This window comes from Puma concolor, chromosome D4 (genome assembly GCF_028749965.1).
Source record: "Puma concolor isolate L17-30 chromosome D4, mPumCon1.1.hap2, whole genome shotgun sequence".
Taxonomy (NCBI): Eukaryota; Metazoa; Chordata; class Mammalia; order Carnivora; family Felidae; genus Puma; species Puma concolor.
In genome coordinates, this window is record NC_141679.1 from 86,536,215 (window position 1) to 86,561,936 (window position 25,722).

Sequence of the window (25,722 nt, forward strand, 5' to 3'; positions counted from 1 at the left end):
CCTCAAGAGTCATCCCAGGGGTAGCTGAAGTTGAGACATTACTTTTACAGCACACGCTCAACACGCCTAACCACCTTCGTTTTAGACACCATTGAGTACGATGCTAACGTAATTCTGCTTTATCAATCTCTTTTTTCCTGGGGGAGCATCTCAGGGTAATGATACAGTCCACTGCGCAAATTCACCCCAGCGATCCATCTATGTGGCTTGGAGCTAGCTGCAGATACCCAAGCGCCAGGATTTTCCAGATGGCTTCTAGTCTGCCAAGTGCCAAACTGTTGGGATTTCTAGGCCACAGATGCCAGATCACCACTTTTAATAGTAACAAGTTGATAGTTCATCCCGTGGGGCTGTAAAGAGACCGAGCCTATATGTAGCTGAATGTCTTCCTTGGAAAACACCCGAGTCAGGCAGGGAGAGCTTGCCATCACACTCGAGGCTCTCTGTGATCCGTTCCCCGAGGTATCCGAGGAGAAAAGAGAAAGCAGAGCCAGAAGGAAGATGACCCACCTTGAACTCCAGTGGCTTTTGTTTATGAAGAAGCTAGCAAAGAATGCTCTTTGAAATATCACTGGATTACGTAGTTTGTAATGAATTTGAGAATCTTACTTTGTTCAGCAATAACATTTCAGGAACAAGACAGCATAGTGCAGTGAAAACAGCACAAGCCCTGGCGGCAAGAGACCTGGGTTGGGTTTTCCGGCAGCTTCGGAAAACTGAAAGGCAGAGCTGGTGGTGGCTACGGTCACCCTCCCGTCCTCACAATTCCCAGGTGCCTCTCCGAGTCCCTACAGAGCTTCAGGCTTGGAAGCCCAGTCGCTGGAGCTGGTCTGCACATGGGACCAACAGCTTTTCACCTGGAATGACAATTGCTTGACCTCCAGAAAGAATGGAAGCTACAGTGTAATCTATCTTGTTCTTTATTTTAAATCCACAATCGATAACATACGTATTTCCTACCTCACAGGGGGAAGTAAAATATAGGAGGGAAAATCCACCTGGGAAAACACTTGTTCGAGTTGTCTGTGCCTACCCGGCCATAGAGCATCTGGTGGGGGGAACGGGTGGTCTCTGTGTTAGCAGTGAAACAATGTGGTTGCCACCTAATGTGGCCCCAAGAACAGATCACCTCTGCTGATTTTTATGTATTTAACATATTTAAAGAAATCAGGACTTCCGATTTTGCTGTATGTTGAAATGCTGAGTAGAAATAAACCCAGAAAATGTGTCCAGATTCAGTACAAATTAAATTAGATTTATCTGCAGCTTCAGTTGGGTCCGTTTACTGGAAGTCAGGCACATATTAGGTTTTCTGTGGGAGAGTTCAGTTGTTTTAGACATTCTGCAGTGTGATGCTAACTCAGTTCCGCTTTATCTTTTTTTTTTTTTTTTTTGCATCTCAGGGTTATGATACAGTCTACTACCTAAATTCACCCACAACAGTCCATTTGTACGACTGGGGAGCTAGCCACACATGATTGGTTGGCTTGGTCTCTCCTATACCTGAATAAGGGGACGGCATGATAGTGATGAGTTTGCAGTGACGCTGTCTTGTGTTGTTAGAACCATAAGAGTCCTTATAGCAAATCCACCAACTCTGTTCCCAGGGCTCTTTTAGAAGGAGGTGCTTGGAACCTAGTACATAGAATAGTGATGGAGGGTCACATCCCAGGTTGCAGGCACTTGGGGCCAATTCAAGCGTTTATACAGTGATTTTCACACCAGTTCCCCTCCAGCCTTTCCGTGGAAACGTGCGGTATCCCAGAATGCTTAAGACAGACTCAGGTTTGAGTCTTGGCTGAGGCACTCCCTAGCGGTGTAGTCTTGGCTGAGCTACTTACTCTCTCTGAACCTCAACATCCTGGAAGCTATGCGTCCAGAGACCGATCTTAATTCTGCCAGTGAAAGGCTCTGGGTTGATGAGGCCCCTAATGAGCTCTAATCTTTTCTGATTTTGTGGTCTCCTCTTGATCCCTTGAGAAGCAACCTGAGCTGATGATGTTCTCAGGAGAGAAAGCAGCTAGAAATGCCTACACCTTTTGATTTTTAAGGATTTGTTTCAGGCAGGGCCTTGCTGTGGCAGCTGGTGCTAACACTGCCTGTCCTCCTGTGACCAGTCTCGATGGCGGGTGCCGTGGCAGGAGGACTGGCATGTGCCCGGCTGTGCCCGCACAGAGCCGAGGGACAGTGTCCCAGGCCTCCTGGACCATTTGGGGAGAAGGCCAGCACTGAGGCTCCATCCTCTCTGTTCCTGTGCCTTTTCATGACCCCGGCAGTATTCCTCTATGGCAGACCTGAGTGATGAGTGCGTGCGTGTATGTGTGTTTATGTGTCCAGGGCACACACGTGGAGAAGGAGGTCAGGGGATGTGTGAGTGTTAGAAAGTGGAGAGGACAAGAGGAAGGGTGGACAGCAACAGCCGGCCCACCAGGAGACAGGGCCACAGGGAGGGCCGTTTGGCATAGGCCTCGTCAAAGCATCATCCTTACTGAGACGCCCCAGGTCTGGCCAGACCTGAGGGAGGCAGGACAGAACCCCAGTGAGACACCAGGGAAGCCAGGAGCTGCCTGGGCCTCCCTCCCTCAGGCTCTCCGTGGCCTGGGCCTGGCCTGGGGCCAGGCTGTTACTGTCTGGCTGGGAACAAGCTGGTGAGTGCGGCTCCAGATAAGCGGCCTTGGCTCCCTCAGTCCCCGGGGGAAGGGTGAGCTGTGGGCTGAGTGACCCAGACAATGAGGAGAATAGCGGATGGCTCTGAGGTTATGGGATGAAAGGTTCAGAAGCTGCCAAGTCTTGCACGCAAAGGTGTTTCTGGCCCAGTGCTATCCTTGGGAACAAAGGACCTCATGGGTGAGAGCACAGAAGAAGGTTTTGTCTTCCAGGCGCAGAACCTGCCCTGGAGCTCTCAGAACAGTACTGATAAGAGCTCCCTGCTGATTGGCTGAGAGGCCATTGCCTTTTCCTCCGGGTGTCATCCAGCCCCAGGAAACTACTGGGCCCTCCCTGCCCATTCAGCTTCCACAGGTCTGGCTGATGACATCTGGAGTGGGGAGGTGGGTCACAGGGAATAATCTGTTACCAACAATCACTACCAACATTTGGGAGGGCTTTTTTTTTTTTTTTTTTTTTTTTTTAAAGATAAATTGTGTCCACATGAAGTCACTGCCATTCCCTCCCATGAAGGTGTGCTTCCTTGAGTGGGAGAGAAAGTGGGTTTTGGGGTGTGTGCAGGGGCCTTGGAATGCACACAGACCATGATGGACTGTGAACGTGAAGAAGCAGGGGGTCCAGACCATTTGAGGTGCCCAGAGTAGGGCCATGGTCCCAGGACTTTGCACAGACTCATCTCCATCAGGGACTGACTAGTAACTCCATTGTCCAACTCCTCGGTCCACCTGGTAGACTCTTCCAGATCATTCACTGAAGTCCCACCTCCGTCTACCTTTTCCCTTCTACTCCAGGCAGACTCAGTCACGCGTGCCACCTTAGTGTCCCCATAGCCCCTCCTTCACCACTCTGCAGGGCACTTAGCACACCATGGTATCACCACAGTGACTGCATAGCCCATGATTTTCACTGCATTCCTGATTTCAGGTACCTCGTTGTGTCGGTCCCATCAGTTCTTACAACATTCTGGTAATTTTGGCCTCGATAGATGCTCCCCCCAGAGAAATCCTTTGTCAGATCTGATGTGCCCATCTCGGGGGGATGGAACTGAGAGGACGGAGGAACTGAGAGGGACTGGATACATCCCAGTGCATTCACACATCTTCCACCTCCTCCAGACTGAGTTCCTGGAGGTTGGCACTGTAGCTTTTACCAACTCCCTGAAGCCCGGTGCTGTGACCGGCACAGAGTAGGGGCACCTCAACTTTTGGCTGCCCCAGGTGACATAATATCACATGCCTGATTGCATTGAGTTTCCCCAACAACCCTGCTGTGTCATAACTCCTGCCCCCATTTTCCAGAGGAGAAAATTACAGCTCAGGAGAGTGAAGTAATTTTCTCACAAGCAGACCACTAATAAGAGGTGGATGCAAAGCTAGGTCTTTCTTTCTACACTCTTATCCCTCTCAGCTCAGTTCAAGCTCAGGAATGTCCTGAAATCATGGATTCAGAAACCAGAGATGCTTAGGCAAGAAGAGGTCTGTTGGGTAACCATTGAGGTCAGCCAGGCTCACATCACGAGTGTAACATTCAACTGAGCCTTCATTTGGTGCCCAAAGGCACGTTTTACCGTCTGGGCGTTCTATCAAGACATATTAGCACGCTCTGCCCGCTCTTTCAGAGCTTCTGATTTAAAACAGACATGTGTACAGAGGAACCAGTCATCTGCTGTAGAAAGCCAGTGCTAAAAAGGGACTGTTTGTTTATTTCTATCTCCTTGCTTTAAGATAAAGAGACCAAAACGGAAGGAAACCCAGAGCTACCAAGTACTGAGACTTTCCATGGGCCCAGCACCATGCCAGACACATTTTTTTTTTTCCCAGTATTTCATCTTATCTTTGGGTAGGCATTATTTTAATCTATCCCTAATTGACAGATTGAAACAGAGGAAACGGAGGCTCTGAGGGGCAAGGTGACTGGTCTGATGTCCCAGAGCTAACCAGTGGGGGAGTCAGAATTTGAATCTAGGTCAGTCTCTTCAGAACTTACGTTCTCAACCTGCAAACCCAGCAGAGGGCTTTCTTGCGCAGTGCTGCAGGCAGGTGCTCCCGGCCACGGGCCTGCACAGTGTTGCCCTTGTCTTTTGCATGGGCCACCCCCTTCTGGAATTAGCAAGAAGCTGCTCTTCCCAGTACTGGTGGTTATTTTCAGAAGTGTGAAATAAGTGTAAAACAGGATACTTTCAGTAAAAATATCTCCCTGCTTGTATAATGAAGTGGTACCCAAATCACTGACTTGGAGCAGATAAGTGGTTAGTTTCGGCAAAGATGAATCCAGTACTCATCTGACAGCCCATCTGGAAGGCTCATACAGTCCTGGATGGATGTGAGGCTGAGCTTCAGGGGGCTGGGCTTGTGCTCCCCCCAGACTCTCCGAGCACAGAGGAGTCAGCCCTAGATTTAAAGTGACAAGGCCTGAATTCCAATCCAGCCTGAGCAGGCTAAGCCTGTGAGCAAGTTACTTATCTTTTCAGTTAACCTTCCACAAGGAGCTTCAGGGGTTAGTGATACAATCAAGATCCATGGAAATACCCAACGCCGGTACCTCGGTCAAGCTTTCAAGCTTGCAAACGTACCAAGTCATCACGTGTGTCCCCCATCACCATGTTCTGAAAATTACCGTATTTAAGATGAAACATGTATTTAAGAGTATACGGAATCGTCACTGAAAATCCTAGACAGCAACAGACTCTAGGAAGTGTATGGAAAGTACTCCTTCCCATCCCCTAGCCCCTACGACGTGTTTATCATACCTTTGCCGTGATAACACGTTCTTTTCCTTTGACTGCTGGTTTCTTTGGTGAGCATTTATCAGCTGCCAGTTCTCTGCCAGGCACAGCACAAGAGCTTACAGGAGAGACATCCTGTTGCCAACACAGAGCATCTAACACAGAGCCCCGAAAACTACGGGCCTGGGGCTCTTGCCCGTCAGAAGCCAGAGAACGTTTGTTCTCTTCTGAGACTCTCCCGGTTTCCTGGTTCTACCTTGGAGCATCCGTCTAAGGCACGCTGCCCCCACCCCCACCCCCACCCCCACCCCCCCAGGCTGCCACAGCTTGGCCCGAGGGATCGCTGGGGGATTGCGCAAGTCTGTTGGCCCGGCTTCAACTTGCCGTGGCTTTTCCCCCACTTGTGGTCTCGGCCAAGGGAAGCCTGGCGCCTGGCTCTGAGGCCCAGATGGTGCGGGCTCCCTCACGGAAGGACTTACCCGACGGCTTGTCTGTGGAGGACGGGAGGCTGGTGAGGGTAGGCATGGTGGGCAGGGGGGGAGGCAGCACCTTCAGGTTCTGGTCGCTCTGGATCTCGTTGGTAGAGATCTGGTTGATGATGCGATTGTAGGGGGACGGCTGGTAGACCCGGGGTGGGGTGACGGGGGGCGGCTGGGGCATGGGCCTGGCCGCGGGCACCCGCTGGCAGTGCTCCTCGAGCTGCGCGATGATCTCGGACTGGTTGTGGGCCAGCGTGGCCAGGTGCTGGTACTTGTGCTCCAGGTCCTTGTACTTGCTGGCCAGCTGCAGCATGTCGGCCGTCTGGTTGAGGATCCTGTTCTCCAGCTGGGAGAGCTCCAGCGCGTTGTCCCGCTTGCGGATGATCTCGTGCAGGAGCTGCATGTAGAGCTGCGTGACCCGCGAGTTCATGTTGCGGCTCTCCTTGCGCAGCAGCTTCACCTCGCTCACGATGCCGCCGTCCACCTCCACCAGCTGCTGCAGCGTCTCAATCTGCCGCTTCTGCTTGAGCAGCTCGCTGTTGAGCAGCTCCAGCTCCTGCTTGTGCACCCGGTTCTCCAGGAGCACCTCGGGCTCCTTGGAGTTGACGCAGATGGCGCCCGTGACCCGCTGCTGGGGCACGATGAAGGTGTAGGTGCACTTGTCCGAAGACTCGCCGGCCCGCTTGTACCTGTTCAGGTAAATGAACTCGCCGGGCGAGCCCTCCTCGGCGCCCTCCAAGCCTTCCTTCTGGCCTGCCGCTGCTCCCACGGCAGCCAGCAGTCCCAGCCACCAGTATGTCATGCACAGCGGCCTCATGGTCCTTGCAAAATGGTGGTTCCTCTTGGCGAACGGAGCCTGTGAAAACCTGAAAGTAAACAGAAGGGAGATTCAGTAACGGTGCTGTCACTGCCAGCGGCCTGTGCCATAAATGAGCTCAGCCTTCTCGCCAGGCAGATCTTTCCAAAAATGTAGCTTCAGGAGGCAGCCCTTCTGGAAGCAGCAGAAGGAGACAGGCAGGTCTCAGCAGAGGTCGAGGGGAAATGGGAGGGGACCAGGGCATCTGGAGGCAGGAGGCCACAGCCCTGCCACTCCCAGAGCCAGCCCCAAAGCCCAGCCCCGTCGCTGAGCTCCTGACCCGAGCCTGAACACCACCTGAAGGCAGCTCCCAGCTGGGGCAGGGAGGCAGAGGAAAGCTTGTCCGATCTCCCTGCTCTGCCCCACGCTACCCAGGCCATCACATCTCCCCGTTCTACGTGTTCCTAACCCCTGGGCTTTCCCTGGGTAGCACGGGTCACAGTCGTGGTGAATAGGAGTTCTGTGTGATCTCCTCTGCCGGACTCCACACTCCATGAGGGCAGGTGCTGGGTCTGATTCCATCCTGTGTCCCCAGGATGCTGCACTAAGCAGGCTTTCAGCAAATATTTGTTAAATGAACGAATCACTGCATGCGGTATGGAATGTGTTCAGTTGGTAGCGGACAGTGTCAATGGAAGGATGTGTCCAGCCGCATGGCTTGGGTCTGTGTGTTAGCCAAGCTATTGAGTCCAAACAGGAACAAACAACTGAGCTCTTCTAAATCCAAATATTTGTGATAGCCAGTAACGGCAAGGTCCCGGCCACTGCGACGTGATTAAAGCAGGCGGAAGCGGAAAACAGACGTGTGTGTCCAGATTTGTTTCACTTCTGCTCTTGGACCATTCGTCCCTTCACTAGATAGCCATCAGACGTCTCTGGGGTGCCAGGCAGCATGCTGGCTGCTGGACGGACGGCCACAAACAGGCCGGAGGCAGCCCTGCCCTCACAGGGCTTATGCCCCGTGGCACAGTCCCTGGAGAGCCGCGGAGCAGCATAGCATCCGCTGTGAAAGGGTAGAGCAGGGAACTGACCTAATCGGAGGATTCAAGAAAGCTTCCCTGAGAAAGTGACCTTTACGCTGACCCTCGGGGGATGAGCAGGATTTGGCCAGGCCGAGAGGGAGGGGACGGACGTGCACAGATCCCTCCCCTCGCCTGCTCAAGGACAGTGCTCCAGCAGCAATCCCCCACCTCTCCTGCATGATCGCATTTTTCCTATAATCATGCTCTTGTTTCTCTCAACTTAAAGAAAACCCGTCCTCTCTTGACCTCACATCCCCTCTCCGGCTCCAGTTCCATTTCTCTTTGCTCCCCTTGTAAAAAGCAAAGCCCTCTAAGGAGTTGTCTGTACCCAGTTTCCAGAAAGTCCCTGTCTTCTCTTTCTCTCTTGAGCCCACTCCCATCGGGCCCGGCCCCTCCCCTCCACTCTACGTGCTCTGGACAGGATCACCAGCATCCTCAATTGCCAAGCCCGGTGACCAGGTCTTGGTGCTCATTATGACTTGCCTCTCCGCACTGGGTGACATGGTCGGTTGCTCCCTTTTTAGACTCCTTTCCCAATGGTCACCCTTTCCTCCTCTTTCACTGGCTGCCCCTTCTGTCTCTTTTGCTTCTTCATCCTGTTGTTCCTGTCCTGGGGGACTCAGAGCTCAGGCCTCAGACCTCTTGTTTACCTCGGTGATCTCATCCGGTCTTGTGGCTTCCAGGCACTGCTAACTCCCACATTTATTTCTTCAGCCCAGACCTCCCCCTTTGACTCCAGACGCATCCGTCCAACTGCTCCTTTGACATTTCCACTTGACTGTTTACTAGGCCTCTCAAACTTAACTTGTCCTGAAGTGAACTGGCATCCCCATACCTCCATCTGGCGTGTTCACCTGCCATGTTCTCTGATGTTGGTAAATGGCAACTCCATTCTCCTGGTTGCTCATCCCAACAACCTTGAAGTCATCCTTGACTCCTTTCCTTCTTTCATGCTCCACCTACATCTAATCACCACCAGCTTGTAATAGCAATATCCAGGGCATATTCTCAGTATCCTGCTGCTGCCCCCCACCTCCCCTATACCCGGGCACAACCCACCTTCACCTCTCACCTGGACCGACCTGGTCTGCTGCTGGACCTGCCCCTGCCCTTGCTTCTTGCAGTTTATCTTCAACCCAGCAGCCAGAGTGATCCTTTAAAAAAAAAAAAAAAAAAAAAGAAAGGAAGGAAGAAAGAAAAGTCTGATCTTGGGGCACCTAGCTGGCTCAGTTGGGTTAAGTGTCCAGCTTTTGATTTCAGTTCAGGTCACGATCTCGCAGTTCATGGGATTGAGCACTGTGTCGGATTCCATGCTGACAGCACAGAGCCTGCTTGGGATTCTCTCTCTCCTTCTCTCTCTGCCCCTACCCCGCTCACGCTTGTGCTCTCTCTCTCTCTCAAAATAAATAAATAAACTTAAAAAAAAAAAGTCCGATCTTCTACTCAGAATCCTCTGGGAGACCCTCATCTTGGAAAAAAGCTTAGATAGTCTCTCAGGCTCTCCCAACCTGGCCCCCCTCCCCCCCGACCTCATCTCTGACTCCCCTCATCCTTGGTCATGCCGCTGTAGCTACCTCGGCCTCCTCGGCGGTCCTTATGCTCTCCAAGCACACTTGTGACTCAGGGCCTTTGTACACTGTTCCCTGTGTGGAATACTCTTACCCTCTTTCCTCATTGCTCATTCCCTCACCTCTTTCAGGTCTTTGCTGAGATGTCACCTTCCCAGGGAGGCCTTCCCTGCTTATTTAACATTGTGACTTCACCACCTTCCCCTCCAGAGTCCTCATCACCAGTAGACATCGAACATTTCCCTACCGCACCCCGTGAACGGAGCCGTCACGAGGGCAGGGTGTTGTGTGCTCCACTCGCAGTGCCAAACACCTGACCTGGAATATGTAGGCACTCAATAAATATTTGTGGACCGAATGAAAAGGCACACCTGCCAGCAGTTACCACATAGTGAGGAGGGCGATGGGGAGGCGGAGCCAGGGGAGCCCATGCAGGTGGCTGCCAGAGGGGACACCACCCGCACAGGAGGAGGCCGTTCATATTTATCGATAACACCCATAGGATCTGTTTACTGAGTGCTCGCTGTGTACCCGCTCCTGCTCAAAGCATTTACAAGCATTTTCTACTTTAATGAATTCTTGCAAGGTAGATACTGTTAAGATTCTGTTGTTATTTCCATTTTACAGATGAGGAAACTGAGACTCAGAGAGGCTAAGTAACTTCCCTAGGAGCACACAGCTGGAAGGGGGCAGAACCAGGGATAATTGGAGGGGTCAGGAAAGCTTCCCTGATCTGATCTCATGTATTCAAGCCTTCAAACTCTCCCTGAGTGCACAGAAACGTACTTAATCCAGTCTTTAGTAGTAAAAGACAAAACTAACAAAGTGTTAGCATCACCACTTTCTGACTTCACATTAATTTATGCTAAAACCAGCATGACACAGAACCTGAAGGTTTTGTCTTCCCCTGGCCCTTCTGGGGCTTCTCTGGTGAGCAGCCCAGGTTCAGGGTCCACCTTGTGCCAGCTGGTGCGCCGTTACAAAACAGACCCTGAGCTCCCCAGAGCCACTTGGAACTATTTTCTGCTTGAATGAGAAAGTCTAAGCATGGTTCCGGGGCCAGTTCGGGCCTTTGGACCAGGCAGAGAAAGGTGTTCGGCAGCCTCTGCTCTGGGTTGGGCTACGTAAGGTAGGGCTGCAGTGACGTTAGTGGAAACCAGGGTAAGTTTGTGAGTGTTTGCCTGGTTTCCAAAGCACTCCGGCTGCTCCTGCACCAGCCCATGGCCACTCCCGGCCCAGAACAATGGCGAGGAGCTGCACCACCGGCTGGGGCGGGCAGGCCGGGACTGCCTTCCCACGGGCTGCTCACCTGAGGCAGCTGCTAGTGCCGGTGCTGATGCTGGTGAGGGCCTCTGCCTTGGCCAGGAAACCTCCAGGGACACGGGGAGGCAACCTGGCTCCAGGAAAGGGTTGGCTTCCCAACCTTCCCAGGCCTCAAGACCTGGCAGGGTGTCACTGTTTATCACTGAGGCCTGGCCCCTCCCACATGTGGGCTCTCAGAGCTTCTCCAGCAAAACCTGTGCCCTTGGGCTTGAGATCCTAAAGGCTGAGCCTCTTCTACGAAATGGGGGTGATCCAGCCCACCTTGCACACTATGTAAGGGACATAGAAACGCTACCTCAACTAGAGATGGGAATAACACGATAGTGTGGTGGACAGCAGGGCCGGACTCAGTGAGGAGCGCCAACCATCCCCCGCCCAGGAGATAGCACAGTTGATTACTCGGCTTCTCAGAGGAGGAAGTTGTACCTGTCACAGGAGCTGGGCCCTGAGCAGGAGGCGTGTCTGGCCTCCCCTCTCAGCCCCGAAGCCGCCCTCTGGTCAGACTGGGTCCTGGCTGTCTTGCTATCTGTCCCAGGATCTCACGTGATGCTGGGCAGGAGTAGAGAAGCAAGAGACGGGCAAGCTGCCTTTACACAGCATTTCTTGCGCTTGTTCAGTTGAAAAGAGCACCACATTTGATCATTAACACTCACACAGGTTTTCAGGTTCACAAGGCCCTTTCCATACACATTGTCCCATTCAGTCATCCCAACATTCAGAGCTAGTGACTTGGGTCATACCATTTTGAGGGTGAGGAAATTACAGCTCGAGAAGCTGTCTGGTATCTTTCTCAGGATGGCACTGCCAGGGGTGCCACCACGGGTGAAGTTCACGATTCTGGGGGTTCCTGTCACTTTTCCATGGGGTCTGGGTTTGGCGTGAGTGGCCTGGGCCCAGTGGGTTAGAGAAGGAACAGGGTGCCGGGCTGTGTCCCTGACATACGCTGCCACGGACGATCTACTGAGGTGGTTGTCCCCCCCACTTCCCTTTTGTAAATGGGGACACTGAATCCCAGACAGGTTAAGTGACTTTCCCAGGAGCATAGGGCAGATAAGAGCCGGAACTGACCCAGCTGAGAGCTCGGGTCAGCCTGACACCAAGGGCTGTATTCTTTGCACTGCCCTTGGCTTTGGAGTCATTTGTTTTCCCTTAAGATTCTAACGCCCCTCTCCAGTGTTTCTGCTGCTTTGGCAGTTCTTAATGGGCAGTAATGAGTGTGTTTACTTTTGCTTTCCTGATGTTTATTCAACTAATTGCACCCCAAGAGAAATAAGCCTCCCCAGCATTCCAGCCATCTTCGGCCGGGAGAAGGACTCTGTTCCAATCAAAGTGGTGCTCCTCACTTTCTTCCTATGACCAACAAAGAAAAGCAACTCCCAACTATTTTCCTTGGCTTCAAAATGAAAATAAAAACGATTCTTAAAATTGCTTTTCCACATTGTATTGTGAGGAGTTTCCATTATGTACGGGTTTCCCTCCCCACAAGTGGAGCTGGTGTGACTGAGCCACGTGACGGCCCCTGCACACTGGGAGGCGGCCTCCCCAAGGCTTGGGTCCCACCCAGCCTCCAGTGGGCAGCCCCGAGCGTCCCTGCTTGGCCTGGTGCGGTGGGGCCACACACTGTGTGTCCACATCCCACTCGGCACCACGGCACTGCAGCCCAGGCATGGGGCCACTTTGTGGGAAGAATCATTTTTAAAAGATGGAGCTCTGTGTCCTTCCCTGCAGCAGAAGCTGGTGGCCCGGGGGTTAGGAATGAGAAAAGTTCAAACACTAAGGATAATAACTACAGTCAGTTGTCACTATGACTCAAGGGTTTTATATACATGATCTTACTTAATCCTCCCAACAACCTCAGGAGGGAAGGCCTGTTATTTCAGGGCTGCCATGCCTGGTGGCCCAGGTTGTGCACTATGCAACTCTAGGGAGCACAGCTTCCATTCACGGTCTTTGTCGTTTTGGATATTTATATTACAGCCATTTTCTAATTCCCACAAAGATGCTTTTAAGACTAACGGCAGAGCTGACAATTATCCCCATTTGCAGGTGAGGAAAACTATTGAGAGTCTAAGACCATGAGTCATTTTGCCTATAGTCACAGAATTACTAAGTAGGAGAGCCAGTAACAGAACCCTAAAATATGCCATGCTGAATATGTGGAAAGAAAAGTGCTGGAGTGACAGGACACTGAAAAGAATTGCTCTCTGACCCCTGTAGGCAAGGGGAGAACAGGAGAGCTCTTGGGATCCCCAGGACTGCCAACCCCAGGGAAACCTCCAGATTCAAGCCAGCTCTCAGGGTGGTGCCTCATGACCAGTCCAGGCTGTAGTGCTATGTGAAGGGGTCACAGAACCTACCTCTCCCTCTGTCGCCAGCCCTGACCCCTCGTTCTGTGATCACGGAGGGCCAAATAGTCCAGGCCAGAGGACCTGTAGGAGGCCTGAGAAGTGGGCCTCTGCCAAGGCAGGATAGGAGTCTGGAGTCGCCGCCTGGCCCCAAGTGTGCCCGGCTGGCCCCTGACGCCTGGCTTTGGGGAAGCTGGGAACCTGAGCTTTGCTCGCTCGAGTGAGTCTGATGGACCTGAGCACGAATTGTGATTGTTAAGGCAACATCAGGACAGAGAGGAAAAAATCAAAACTTCAGAGTTGACAGTTTTTCCTACGAAAGCTCGTTGAGATGTGTGGTGTGCCGGTGGGGTGGTACCCAAACCAACTGGTAACCCAGGATGTGGGAGGGATCCAGATAAAGGAAAATTCCAGAAGAAAGGACCCCAGAGGGTCCTGCTGACCATCTGACCAAAGGCGTAGATAATAACACCCCTTGTTTGTTTGTGGTAAACTCACCAGGTGCCCAGTGTGCCCTTTCTCATTGGCACTTACAGCCCTATGCATAAGGTTGGCCCCACTTGAGGCCTGTTATCTTATGGAATTATTGATAGCACCCCCTTTTACTTTCAAAAGTGTCCTAATTGGGTACCAAACTATATGGTCCCCTTACACCCAGAAGAAAAGAATCAACATCTGCATTTTGCAGTAGAGTAAATCCAGATCTAGAAAGGTCAGGTCACCTGTCTAAGGTCCCTTGAAATCAATACCACGACTGGGATTCAGCTGTCAGCTGCAATATCCACGCCCCCACTTCCATCAAGATTGTTTCCCCAGTCAGTATGAACAAAAGGTGCCTGTCTGCTTCATGGCCAGGATGCAGATTGCTTCTTAGTCACTGGACTGAATCAGTAGAAAATGGCTTTCAGGTCAGTACAAGGGGGAGTTTTGTTGGATGTTAGAAACCGCTTCCTGACTATTCAAGTGGCGAGGCCCCCAAACGGGCATCTAGGGATGAGCAGTGGTGTCCTCACCTTAGGAAACCTGAAGGGACTGTGCGTCACTTGTCCTAGGTGATTCACTGCCAGCCCTGGGGGCCAGGGAGGGAACAGCCACATCTCCAACTGCCGTCTCCTCCCAGCCCAGGATCCTGTGATTCATTTCCCACCAGAAGCCCATGTGGGCACCCAAGGAGTCTGGAGCCAGTTCCCAGACCCTGCCAGCTCAGCTCTCATAAGACCTTCAAATGAGCCATTTGTTCACCTATCCATCCTTCTGTCCTTGAGCCTTCCCCGCCAGCCAGTCATCATATGCTGCTGCAGCCTGGGTCCAGCCCTGTCTTGGGTGGCGGGAACACAGGCATGATGAGCCAGAGAAGCAGAGAGTGTCAGATCGGAGAGATTTTCCCGGAAGAGAGCAGTGGGGGGCTCTCATGCTCCTGTCACTGGTGAGCTGCTGGCTCCAGGGAAGGGCTGAGTTCATGGAGAGGCGGGTTGTGGTCATGCCGTGAGATCATAGGGCAGGAGGGGATGTGGTTTAGGCCGCGGGGAGCTGGTTGCCTTTGCCGGGGGGACAAGGATGCTGCTGTTACTTTTTCATGGTGCATTATTTGGGAGCCATTTTGAGATTCCCCCAAAGCCCGCGCACCAAGCCCTTTGTGCCAGGAGCCCCAGCCAACGGAGCAGAGGCGGGGAAGGTCTGCAGAAGCCATCTCAGAGCCCGGCTTCTGAGTTGGCTGCTGCATTTCCGGCATGTGCTCTGGAGCCTTGGAACCGGGGGAACGTCAGATGAAAGGAAGAAGCCAGGGACTGGGGCAGACAGCACTGCCCCCAGGGTGGCTTCCTGGGAACTTTGGGCCTTGCCTGGAGCTACTCTTCTAGGCCAGGCTGAGTGGTTGGCACCTAAGGCCGCCTTGGCCTGTTGGCATGGGCTCATCCCTTGAGACCTGGGACAAGCACATTTTGTGCCTGTCTCACAGATCCCAGTGACTCTGTAAGTTAGGGCCTACATTTATTCTCATGTCACAGACAGAGAGACAAAGGTAAAGGACAAAGTCACTTGCCCGGGGCCACAGAGCTACCAAGTGGTAAGGCTGGGCTCAGAACCAGGCTTGTCTACCCCAGAGCCCAGTTGCTTCCCCACACAATCCTAACTGGCCTCCCTGCCCTTGGTTCCCCTCTGCCCTTCACTCTCCATTGCAGGTGGCCCCAGGCCTGTCTTTCTAAAGCTCACATCTGGTCATGTCAGTGTCCTGCTGAAAAACAGCCTCTGTGGTCATGCTCCCTGCCTCTGCACATACTATTCTTTTTTGCCTCAGTACCTTCCCCTGTGTCTTGCCCGAAGCATTCCTGTCTCCCTCTCTCAGGTGACCTCACAAGTCTACCTCCCTGTGAAGCCACTGTCCACAGCAAGGGCCCCTCCTCGCCCAGCCTCCAGGGGCCGCTGTGGCTGCTTCCTGCATCCATCACAGCACCTAAGACACAGCTCATCTGGTTGTCCACTGAATACCCAATAGCCAGCATGGCATTTGGGTTCCTAAATAGGACTTCAAGGATTTCATTCATTCGTTGAGCATTTCCCCTGTTCCAGTCACTGTAATGGGGCTGGAGATAGAGTGGGAGCGAGGTCAGTCCCTGTTCTAAAGTGCCCACAGTAGTAGGTGGGACAGAGAGCAGGGGCAGTTGTGATCAGTACCCTGATGGGGTGGCTCAGGGGGCTGGAGGGGGGATCAATCCAGCTGGGGGGGTAAGGATTGGGGGCACACAAGGTGGGAGTCGAGGCACTCCAAAGGGGCCTTGGCTGCACGACACAGACGGGAATTGTGTGGCACCATGGGGCTGAGAGGCTTGTTGGTCTGAGGCTGGCTGGCTTGCTTCATTTGTTCGTTTATTCATTCATTCATTCCACACATCCCTTCTCTGCCTGGCCCTGAGTATTGGAGGTCCAGCAGTGACTAAGACACACAACCTTTCCCTCGTGGAGGTTGGACTGGGGCTGCCTCAGGCAGGACTTGGCCCGTTCCTGGAGCTGAGCGGGTCTCGGGCACCTCTCGGCCATAACGATAGACTTCCTTCTGGGCTTTACTTGGATGGTCTGGGCCCTGCCTTTCTGGAGGACTGGGCAGCAGGGAGAGGCTGAGGCTCTGGGGCTCCTGGGCCCAGGAGAGGCTGGTCGGTTTCACCCGAGAGTAGACCTAACACAATAGCTCGATTGTGAGCCGCCTGGCTTCCCCCACCCGACATGTGAACATTTCTGTGATCAGAATGTGTCTTGCCATTGATGTACACATGTAGCAGGACATTGTAACGTTTTAGCTGTCATTGCCCCCCCCCCCCGACCCCAGCTGTTATTAAATCAGTCATATGGTTTACAGTCAATATGAGAGAATATGGTTTTGTCATTGAAACTACCCTCGGCATGAGGTTCTGATGTGACCTGTCTATCACCACAAACTCCAAGTCACCAGTGGCTGAATAACCCTTCTATTTGGGGTGTTTTATATAAATTCACAGAAAAGAATGCTATTCATTGACTTGCTTCATTCTTGAGATTTCCCCAGTGTGCGTCTATCCAGGATGGCAGCGGGCTGGGGTAGAGGGAGTCTAGATCTAGGTTTGAATCCTTGCTTTTTGGCCCACTAGTGGGGGGACATTGGCAGAGGTGCTGTGGCCTCTGAGCCTCAGTTTCCTCCTCTGTAAAATAGGGACATGCCCCCCTCTTTGCAGGTCTGTCCCTGTTGTACATTTGTGTGATTGTTAGATTCACTTTGTGGCTCCTTCCACTGGGCTGTGGGCCCTGTGAACAGAGCCCCTCCTCATCTGCTGTCAGCTGAGACCATTTCCGACAAAATGGACTGTGATTCAGAGAGGCCGGAAGCTGGGTGGACCTGCCTAGGGCCGGCCGCTGCTGTTTGTTCTCATGTGGCTGCCGGCTGTTGTCTCCCTGATGTCTTGTCAGGATTGCTCAAGTGTGGCCCAGTGCAGACCATGAGGACCTGCGCTCTGATTCCGCAGCCCGTGGGGTCTCCGCGTAGGGATGTAGGCAACCCACGAATGGTCTCTCAGGCACACAGACGAATGTTTGCCCGAGGCTCCGCCCCACTGAGCTGGCGCCAGAGTCCCACGGAGCCGCGTAGCTGTGCTGAGGCTCATGTGTAAGAGGGGTGGTGATAATGCCTGTTCTGTCTCAGAGGCAGGCTCCTTTGACAAGCAAGTGATGCATCGAAATCAGGGAGGCACATGGTTTTCCGAGGGAGTGGTGTAAACATTCTGTAGGACGGCAACCAGAACAGACTTGGCTGCTGGGGGACTCGGTGATGGGGTCAGGAAAAGAGCAGTCGGGACACCTTGAACAGAGCAGTGGAATGAGTTGGGGAAAGACGTAGACTTTGGAGCTACACCCACACAATCAGCAACTGCGTGACCTTGGACAAGTTACTTAACATCTCTGAGCCTTAGCTTTCTCAGCTGAAAAATGGGATGCTAAACCTAGGGTTTATTGAGTGTTGTCTTGAGGATGAAATGATATAACGCATTGCCTTCCTTAGCTCAGCAGGTGCTTAGTAAATCATTGTGGGTTGGAGGGGTGGATGGAGAAATGGCTTTATTGCTCTGCCCTTGAGCTGACAGTGGTACCATGCAGTCCCCTCCTGGGCCTTATGCCTCACACATTTTGTCTGTTCCACCACGATTGCCTGTATTGAGTGATAATTAATCTAATTTCTGTTAGCCAGGCCTGTGAAGTCAGTCAGCGCCTCTGCCCGGCCTGGGCTACCCAGAGAGCGCAGTGGGCCGCCACCGTTCCAGGCCAGAGCAGGGGAACGTGCAGCTTCTGCAGCCCCAGAGGCCTGTGTTAGAGAAGCACACGTTTAATGTCGGCTTTTCAAAATGCTTCCAAGAGTTTGGGGAATCCACCGAGACCTCTGGGGCCACAGGAGGGAAGACGCACCAGTGTCAGCTCGTGTAGGACCCACCAGCCTTGGCCCCCATACGGTCAGACTTGGTGATGGAGATGGAGTTGGGGGGAGGGGTCCTTACCCCTCCCCCTGCAACCCAGGACAGGCCTGGCACTGGTCTCCCTGCTCTGTAGACCCCCTCCAGCATGGAGGTAGCTGGTTTCCTCACCTACCATGGTTCTCGCAGGAGACCTACCATGGTTCTCGCAGGCAGATGAGTGGTGCCCGTGTGGGTGGGAGGATGCTCTTACTGTAAGGTTGGCGTCAGATGTCCCCAAGGTCCCCCGCCCCCCTTAGTATGGACGCAGTGGCCCAAATGGACATGCTGCCATTCAGTCCAGACGTAAAGCCCCCTCGGCCTCCCAGGGGGAGCCCCGCGTGGGTAGCAGTAGTGACCGCCACACTGGCTCGGCCTCGTGGGATTTTCCCACAGCCCTAGCAGGACGTCCAGGGTCAAGAGAGTCTGGGTCTCTGCTCTTCCATATCTGCCATCCTGATCGTCGTGGTTCACGACACTCAGTGACTAACACTTTCTGAGAGTTTGCCATGCAGCAGGCACTGTGCAAGGCCTTCCCGGACATGATCCCACGTGCTCCTCCTAGAAAGCAGTGGAGTGTGGTTCCGAGTGCTGGATTCAAATCCTGGTGATGGCACTTACTAACCACGGGGCCTTGGGCACATCATTTAACCTCAGTGCCTCAGTTTCCTCACCTATAAAATGGTGATGAACAGCGGTACCTGTGTCATAGGGTGGATGTCATAAGCATCTGGCTCAGGATAAGTGCAACATATGTGTGAGCAGTTACTAAGAGAAGGGTAGTATTACTATTCCCATTTTGCAGAAGAGGAAACAGGTTTAGAGAGGCTAAGTGTTCTTAGCCAGAGTCCCGTGACTCCTAAGTAGAAGAGGTAGGATTTGAACCTGGGGCATGACTAGGGTGTTACTCTGCCTCAAATTGTAAAAATGCATGTGGGCATGTGCGGAGCATTTGGCCGGCTTCGGAAGTGGTATTCTCAGCTTTCCTCAGAGCCCTGGTGAAAGGAGATCCTTTTCTAAGTAACCGAACTGGCCCCTGGGAGCTCTCATAATCCCACAGCCGAGGCAATAGCTGACCCGTGACACACATATCACAGAAGGAGAAGGGAGGGATCAGTGAAGAATTTGTTTGGAAATGTTATCTAATGCTGAGTGCTTTCAAGGGACTCGGAATGTGGAGCCCGCGCTGTACCCCCTGCCAGGGTACCGGGGAAGCCTGATCCTCCCCTATTTCCCTGCCACATACAGCCTGCTGGAGACCTGGGCTACCGTCCGGTGCTAGGCGGGATCAGTCGTCCGTGGACACGCGGGGAAAGCCGGGGCAGCTCTCTGCCCCGAGCCCCAGCAACGGAAATCTCTAGCTAATGTGTCCCTTCTAGCTCTGGACCCCTTTGGTCCTGTCCTGCCCAGCTGAGGGGCGAGCAGAGGCCGCTGGGCTCCAGGGAACTTTCTGAACAAGGGTTCCCGGCTCTGGCCGGACAGCATTTACTTTTGCTTTTGCCTCAGCATAGTCTCTAACCAGGGTGCGTAGGAACCCAAAACTTAGAAATGACTTCCCACGTCCTTGGGCTACCCCTGCTCCCCTAAGCACACACCTACACACAGGCACACGCTCATGCACGCACCCCGGCTGCCGGGCCGTGCCCGGGAGCCGCCTGCCTTCACCCCAAAGGCTCTTTGTCTGAGGCAGAGCGGGGCTTGCAGATGAACAGCCCGTGGTCTCACGCCCCCAGAGCCCACCCTCTGCCCAGGTGTCCACGAGTCCCACCCCGGGAGATGCCGTGTTTGACTCCAAGCGAAAGCAGGAGTGACCCCCCTCCGGGGTCCAGCTGCACACACCCCTAGCTGAAGGGGTCAGGGTTCCTGAACCCCCAGACATGGGGTCAGCTGCTGCCTCTTGCCCCCTGTCCCTTGGTGCCGCAGTGCTGGCCCCTTACCTCTTCACTCCTGCTTGGCTCCCCAGGGCAGCTCCTCACATGCTTTACCCCAGCCGTCAGAAGGGCAGCCTGTCCATGGCCTCCAGGAGGGGTCCCCGAGTCGCAGGCCGGACTGGCCGCCGAGCAGCCCTGCCTCACTGGCCTCTGCTTGCTCTGCTCTGCTCTGCTCCGCGGCCGGGCTTGGGCCAGGGATGGGGCGGGGGCTGGCCGTGGGGGGGGGGGGGGTCCTGCGGGGGGGCCACTTACAACCTGCCTCCTTTCACGGTGGGGGCCAGCGGCTGCCTCAGTGCCATGCTCTGCAGATCCGGGGCTCGGGCAGGGCGGCTCAGGGCTCGGGGTCCATCCTCAGGCCGTCTGCAGCAGCCTCATTTGAACTCCCCACTCCTTTGTGGAGCCTTTACATGCTGCCGGAGGAAACTGTGAGCACAGCCTGACCCTGGTTGGCTGCAGGCACTTCTCTCCACCCACCAGTGCAAGAGGATCCCCCAGGCCCCAGAAAGGCTCCGGGCCTCCCCTCAGCCCCAGACAGAGGCGGGCCGCCCGGTGATGTCACACTAGCTCCGGCCCCAGCTGGCCCGGCCCCTCCCGCCCCAGCCCGCTTTGGCCGCCTCCTTCCCTCCTTCCCTGGCAGAGCAGCCTGGCCCGCCCGCCCCTAGTGCGCCCTGCCGAGGCAGAGAGCTTCCCCTCTGACTCAGGTAATGGGCTCAGATCTCTGCCAGCCGCGCAGGCAGCAGGGAACAGGTCCTCCCCCTGGATGGCTCCCTCACCCCTGCACTGCCCCCGCGGAACCCCCGGGTGGGCAGGCAGGGCAGCCCCGCACAGATGGCCTCTGTGCGGCCGTGTGTAGAGGCCTTGCTCTCACCTCTAAACCCTGGGGAGGGAGCCCAAGGCTGTCTGCACAGAAGCCAGCAGGATCTGTGCTGACAGCTAGCGGGAGGCAGGGGCCGAGGACCCTGGAAATACCACCAGCTGGGGGTATGCACAGGAGAAATGCCCCATCATTTCCCACCTAGAGGACCTGATTAAGTCACGTCACCCACCTGGCTTCCCTTTCCTGTAATCTACCTCCACGGATTCCGTGGGATCATGCGGGAAAGGGGCTGGCGCGGGGCAAGGGCACCTCAGTGGGCTGGACTCAGCGCTCTGGACTTGGGCGGGCCAGGGGTCGCGCTCCCAGAACCCCTGTGGTGACCTCACATCGGGCTCTTCTAGAAGCACATAATGGGAGTCCCCAGCACAGAGTCTGTGAATGTTCGTAGAGTTAGAGCAGAAAGGAGACAGCCCTGGACCCCCATGAAGTGAGCGATTCTACAGTCTTGTCAGCACCACAGGCAGAGGAGGGAGGCCAGCGAGTGCTGGGAAGGGAGCAGCCGGGAGCAGGTTTGTGTCTTTGCCTGGGCGACAGCTGTGGGAGATACTGGTGGTGACTCTTCTCTCCTCTTTAAAAAAGTTGAGTGATGGGGCGTCTGGGTGGTTAAGCGTCCGACTTCGGCTCAGATTGTCATCTCACGGTTCATGGTTTGAGCCCCTCGTCGGTCTCTGTGCTGACAGCTCAGAGCCTGGAGCCTGCTTCGGATTCTGTGTCTCCCTTTCTCTCTGTGCCTCCCTCCCCACACCCCCCCCCCCCCCCCCGCCATGCTCGCTCTCGCCCTCTTTCTCTCAAAAAAGAATAAACAATAAAAAAAATTTTTTTTACATGTTGAGTGATGATGGTGGTGGTGGTGATGACATTTGGGTACAAATGGGGAGGGAGACTTCACCAGGGTTCTCCTTGCCCTCAGACATAGCTGGGCCCTGGGCAAGCAGTTCTGCTGTGGTCTTCCATGCCCGTCTTTGCAGGGAGCAAACTCTGTTTCTTGCCTCAGCTTCTTCCAGCCCGCTCAGACTCCCTCCCTTTTCCATCTGTCGGTCCCATTTCTTTTTAGAAGGTGAGTCCTCGCCAGAAGACCGCAGTATCTTACAAGCTGCAGCATTAGCCAGATGGTTGCAATGGACAGAAACGCCCCCGACAACTACCATGGGGGGTCCCCGTGCATGGTTGGCACAGAGGCCATGGGAGGCGGGGGTCAGGGGGTTCAAGATCAGCAGAAGTACATAGGATGGAGCTGAATCCTTCTCCTTGAGCAGCACCCTTGTCAGCCTGGAGCCTGGCCTATTCCCTTCTCTTCTCCTTCCTCCTCTCCAGGATGTGTGTGTTGGGAAGTAGCTCTGAGCCGTCCTCACAGAGCCTGCAGTCAGGAGGGGAGACAGACAGACAGACACATGAGAAGTGCTGGGTACTAAGCGGGTATCTAGGCAGGAGGCCAGATTAAGCCTGGCAGGGCAGTCAGGGCAGCCTCCCCGAGGAGGTGGTGTTTGAGCTGGAACCTGAGGGGTAGATAGGAATTAGCAGGTGTGAGTTGGAGAGACGACGGTTCTGAGCAGAGACGATACTATGTAAGGACTGGGTGGCAGATGGGCTTTTTTGCAGATGGCCCCAACAGTCAACAATATCTCCTGGTCCAAGACCTGACACTCTGAGACCTTGACACTCCTCCCATTGAGAGGTAGGGCCTCTGTCCCCTCCCTTTGCATCTGGGTGGGTTTGTGACTTACTGATGACCAATAGAATGCAGCTGAAGTGACACTGCCTGGTATCCAAGGCTGGGCGAGAACAGGGAGTGCATCTTCTGCCTCGTTCACTGGGACACTGTCTCTTGGAGCCCTGAGCCAAGCTAGACCCCGAGAAATCCCGCGACTCGCAAGCCACCATGCGGGGGCCGTGTGTAGCATGGGTCGCAGCCGACAGCCAGCATCAACCCCCAGATATGTGAGGAAAGCTGCCTCTCGGTGATTCCAGCCACAAGTCACCCCCAACTAGAACCTTCCTGCTGAGGCCCCAGACACCGGGACCTGAGTTGAGCCACCGTCCCATCCCGTAGCTGAATCACTGACCCACAGAATCCACAAGGGGAAGAGAATGGCTGTTCTAGGCTGCTACATTTTGAAGGTAATTTGTTACACAGCGGTAATAACTAGAGCGATTACAGGGAGTTCTTCCCAGGGGCCAAGACAAGTGCATTTGGCTGAGGAGAGAGGGGGAGTGTGGCAGAAGATGAGGCCTTGTTAGAGGTGGGACTTTATCCAAGGACGGCGGGAAGCCACTGAAAGGCTTTGAGCAACTGGCTTTTATTTCTGAAAGGCCCCGTTAGTCACTGAGTAGAGACTGGGTTGGTGGGAACCGTAGATACGGCCTCCGGAGCTCATGGGCAGTGGTTGCAGCCCCCTGGTGAGAGAGGCAGTTGGAGGTGATGGGACTCACGGGGTCAGGGGGGAATTCCCAGGACCCACCCTCCCGTGGGGAGCGGTGCAGCCCAAGTCCCTGATGACCAGAGAAAATTTGCTTTCACAATTCACAGTCCCTAGGACCCCATCACGTGGGAGAGGAACACCAGGATGGCCTTGCCCTGTCCATGTTTGCACATCCCTTGCCCCTGTGGTGGCCGTGGGCAGTCGAGGATGCTGCTGGAGAGCTTGAGTTGTGGAGTCAAATTCTGGTTCTTCCACTCAGGTCCCACCCCATGCCTCACTGTCCTCATCTGTAAAATGGAGATGTTACACGGATTGGCCTCCTGGGGCTGTTGAGAGAATTCAATATGACGTGACACATTAAGTGTGGTACACAGTACATACTCAGGGGTGGCTGTGGTAATTTCCAGCGACTCCTTCCCCAGGGCTGTGAGTTCCCTGAGCACCAGGGCAGGTGTGGGCCGGGCCATACCAAGCTCTCCTTCCGTACAGCCCAGTATAGAGGAGTGAATAAATGAGTGACTGGCCGTGGAGGATGAGGGGCTGTGGCTCAGAATCTAACAGGCCTGGGCTCAGACCCCACCTCTGCCAGCAGCCTGGGCAACGTTCTTATTCTCTTGCAAACTTTGTTGCCTCATTAAAACAACAACAACAACAACAACAACAGGGGCCCCTGGGGGCTCAGTCAGTTGAACATCTGACTCTCGATTTCAGCTCAGGTCGTGATGGCAGGGTCACTGGGATTGACCCTGAGTGGGGCTCCGTGCTGAGCCTGGAAACTGCTTGAGATTCTCTCTCCCTCTCTCTCTCTCTTTTTCTCTCTCCCTCTGCCCCTGCGCCGGACATGCACTCACTCTCTCGTGCTTTCTCTCTCTCTCTCTCCCTCTCTCTCTCTCTCTCTCTAAAAATATAAATAAATCAAAAAACCTTAAATGTTCACTAAGTCCTTCTAGCTTGGCAGGTCTTGAACTCCAAATGCCATCTTTGAGGCAGCTGCCGAACCCCCTGCTTCCCAGCTACTGCTTTCTTCTGGGCTCCTTGGAGTCTCTCTCTATGTGTGTACAATTTAGGGATTAACTAAGGATTTGAGGGGAATTTGTACAGTAATTTTGGAGCTCCCCCTTCCTTAGCTATCTCCCTTCTGGCATTTTGCCCTTCAGTTTCCATCCTCGATGTCCAACTTCTTCGTCTTCTTCCCAGGCAGTGATTCTGCTGCATTCTGTATCAGCCCCGTCCCCCCCGTGTAGCACCACGAACAGAGGTGCCCTAGTGTGCTTCCTGTCTTTCAGAGACCCCGTGTCCTCTAGTTTCTGTTCTGCATTGTCCTCAAGTGTTTCAAGCAGTCTCGTATACTGTTCAGATTTTCTCATTGTTATTGACCAGAGACTTCGTTCAATGCAGTCCACTCCTTCCGTTTTGGTAACTGCAACTCCCCACATCCCAACTGGATCTGTCTTCTACCCCAAACCTCCTGTACTCCTGCTGCCGTCGGTGCCCTCGGTGACCCTATCCAGCTGGTTGGTGCTCCTTAATTCAGTCCTCTGCCCTCTCTCCTCTTGGTCGTAGTCTGTTGGGAAATATCAGCCCCAATGATTCATAGGTTCATTCAGCTCAGTGTACCCACCCGGGCACTAGAAGAAAGTGTTGTTCTCACAAGCCTTGTTAGAGCACCTTAGGTGGCTGCTTGTGATATGCTGGACGCCAAGCTCCACGTTTGCTGGACATCGTTGTTTCTCCTCTCGTGACCCGTGAGGGAAGTGTCACCATCCTGTTCTGCTAATAGGAAGACCGCGGCTCGGCCAAGCAACGTTCCTCGCTCCAGGCCACACAGCTAGACGGTAACGCGACTGGGATCAAGACCCACATCAAAGCTAGCATGCACACAGTTGTCCTGAAAACAAATAGCATTTCTTTCATTCAAACTTACTTTTTCTTGTTTTAAGGTCTCTGAAATCAGGAGGCCTCCTCAAGTTAACAGCATGTCAGGGCTAATTGGTAGCACTTTTTCTTTTTTTACGAGAACGGGACGCTGTCAGCAGCGGATGACTTCTCAGAATGAAGGTCGAGGAAGTATGGCGGTGTTAGTGACGGGGCTCCAGTGAGGTTGACCGGTGATTGAGGGACAAAGAAGCAAGTCCCCTCCTCTCCTGGTTATCCAGTCTTGGAAAGGCCCAGGGGAGTGTCATCAGGAAGCCTGCGGAACTGCCAGAAGCCTCCCTCCATCCAGATTTAATTCAACAGCTGCCTCTAAGCTGAGACAGAGCCAGCCGGTCCCCTCCCCTCCCGGAGATGCCGTGGCCAGGTCCTGTGACTTGCCCGCCCCATGTCTGGCAGGGGAGCCACGTGTTCCCTGGCCCGGGTGAGAAGTTCGGAGACGTGGGTTTACGGGGAGATTCTAAGGCAGCCCTGCTGTTTATGCTGTACTGCCTGGTGTCACAGAGGGTGTCCCCACACGTGGAAAGCCCTTTGAGGACACCGTGTCTGTTAAATGCTTGCCAAACAAGTGTATCCAAAATGTCAGCACAGGATGCACGCTCGGTTA

The 25,722-nt window shown here is 54.0% G+C and overlaps 2 protein-coding genes across 26 annotated transcripts in view; one reads left to right on the top strand and one right to left on the bottom strand.

Moving 5' to 3' along the window:
- The window catches only part of ANGPTL2 (angiopoietin like 2), a 34,339-nt gene extending 13,935 nt beyond the window's left edge, over positions 1–20,404 (bottom strand). Inside the window, exons 1-4 of one of the 10 annotated variants that reach the window (XM_086684064.1) lie at positions 19,893–20,404; positions 11,067–11,189; positions 8,822–8,903; positions 5,872–6,737 (exon numbers count right to left, since the gene is read on the bottom strand). In XM_086684064.1, coding sequence (XP_086540190.1) covers positions 5,872–6,688 — 817 coding nt within the window. In that variant the 5' untranslated portion in view covers positions 6,689–6,737; positions 8,822–8,903; positions 11,067–11,189; positions 19,893–20,404. Of the gene's footprint in view, positions 1–5,871; positions 6,738–8,808; positions 8,904–11,066; positions 11,249–19,892 lie in introns of all 10 variants that reach the window. The other 9 variants (XM_086684065.1, XM_086684063.1, XM_086684067.1 and 6 more) reach the window with 9 other exon arrangements.
- Positions 1–25,722, top strand: part of RALGPS1 (Ral GEF with PH domain and SH3 binding motif 1) — a 313,342-nt gene that overhangs the window by 195,424 nt on the left and 92,196 nt on the right. The gene's annotated exons all lie outside the window — the stretch shown is intronic.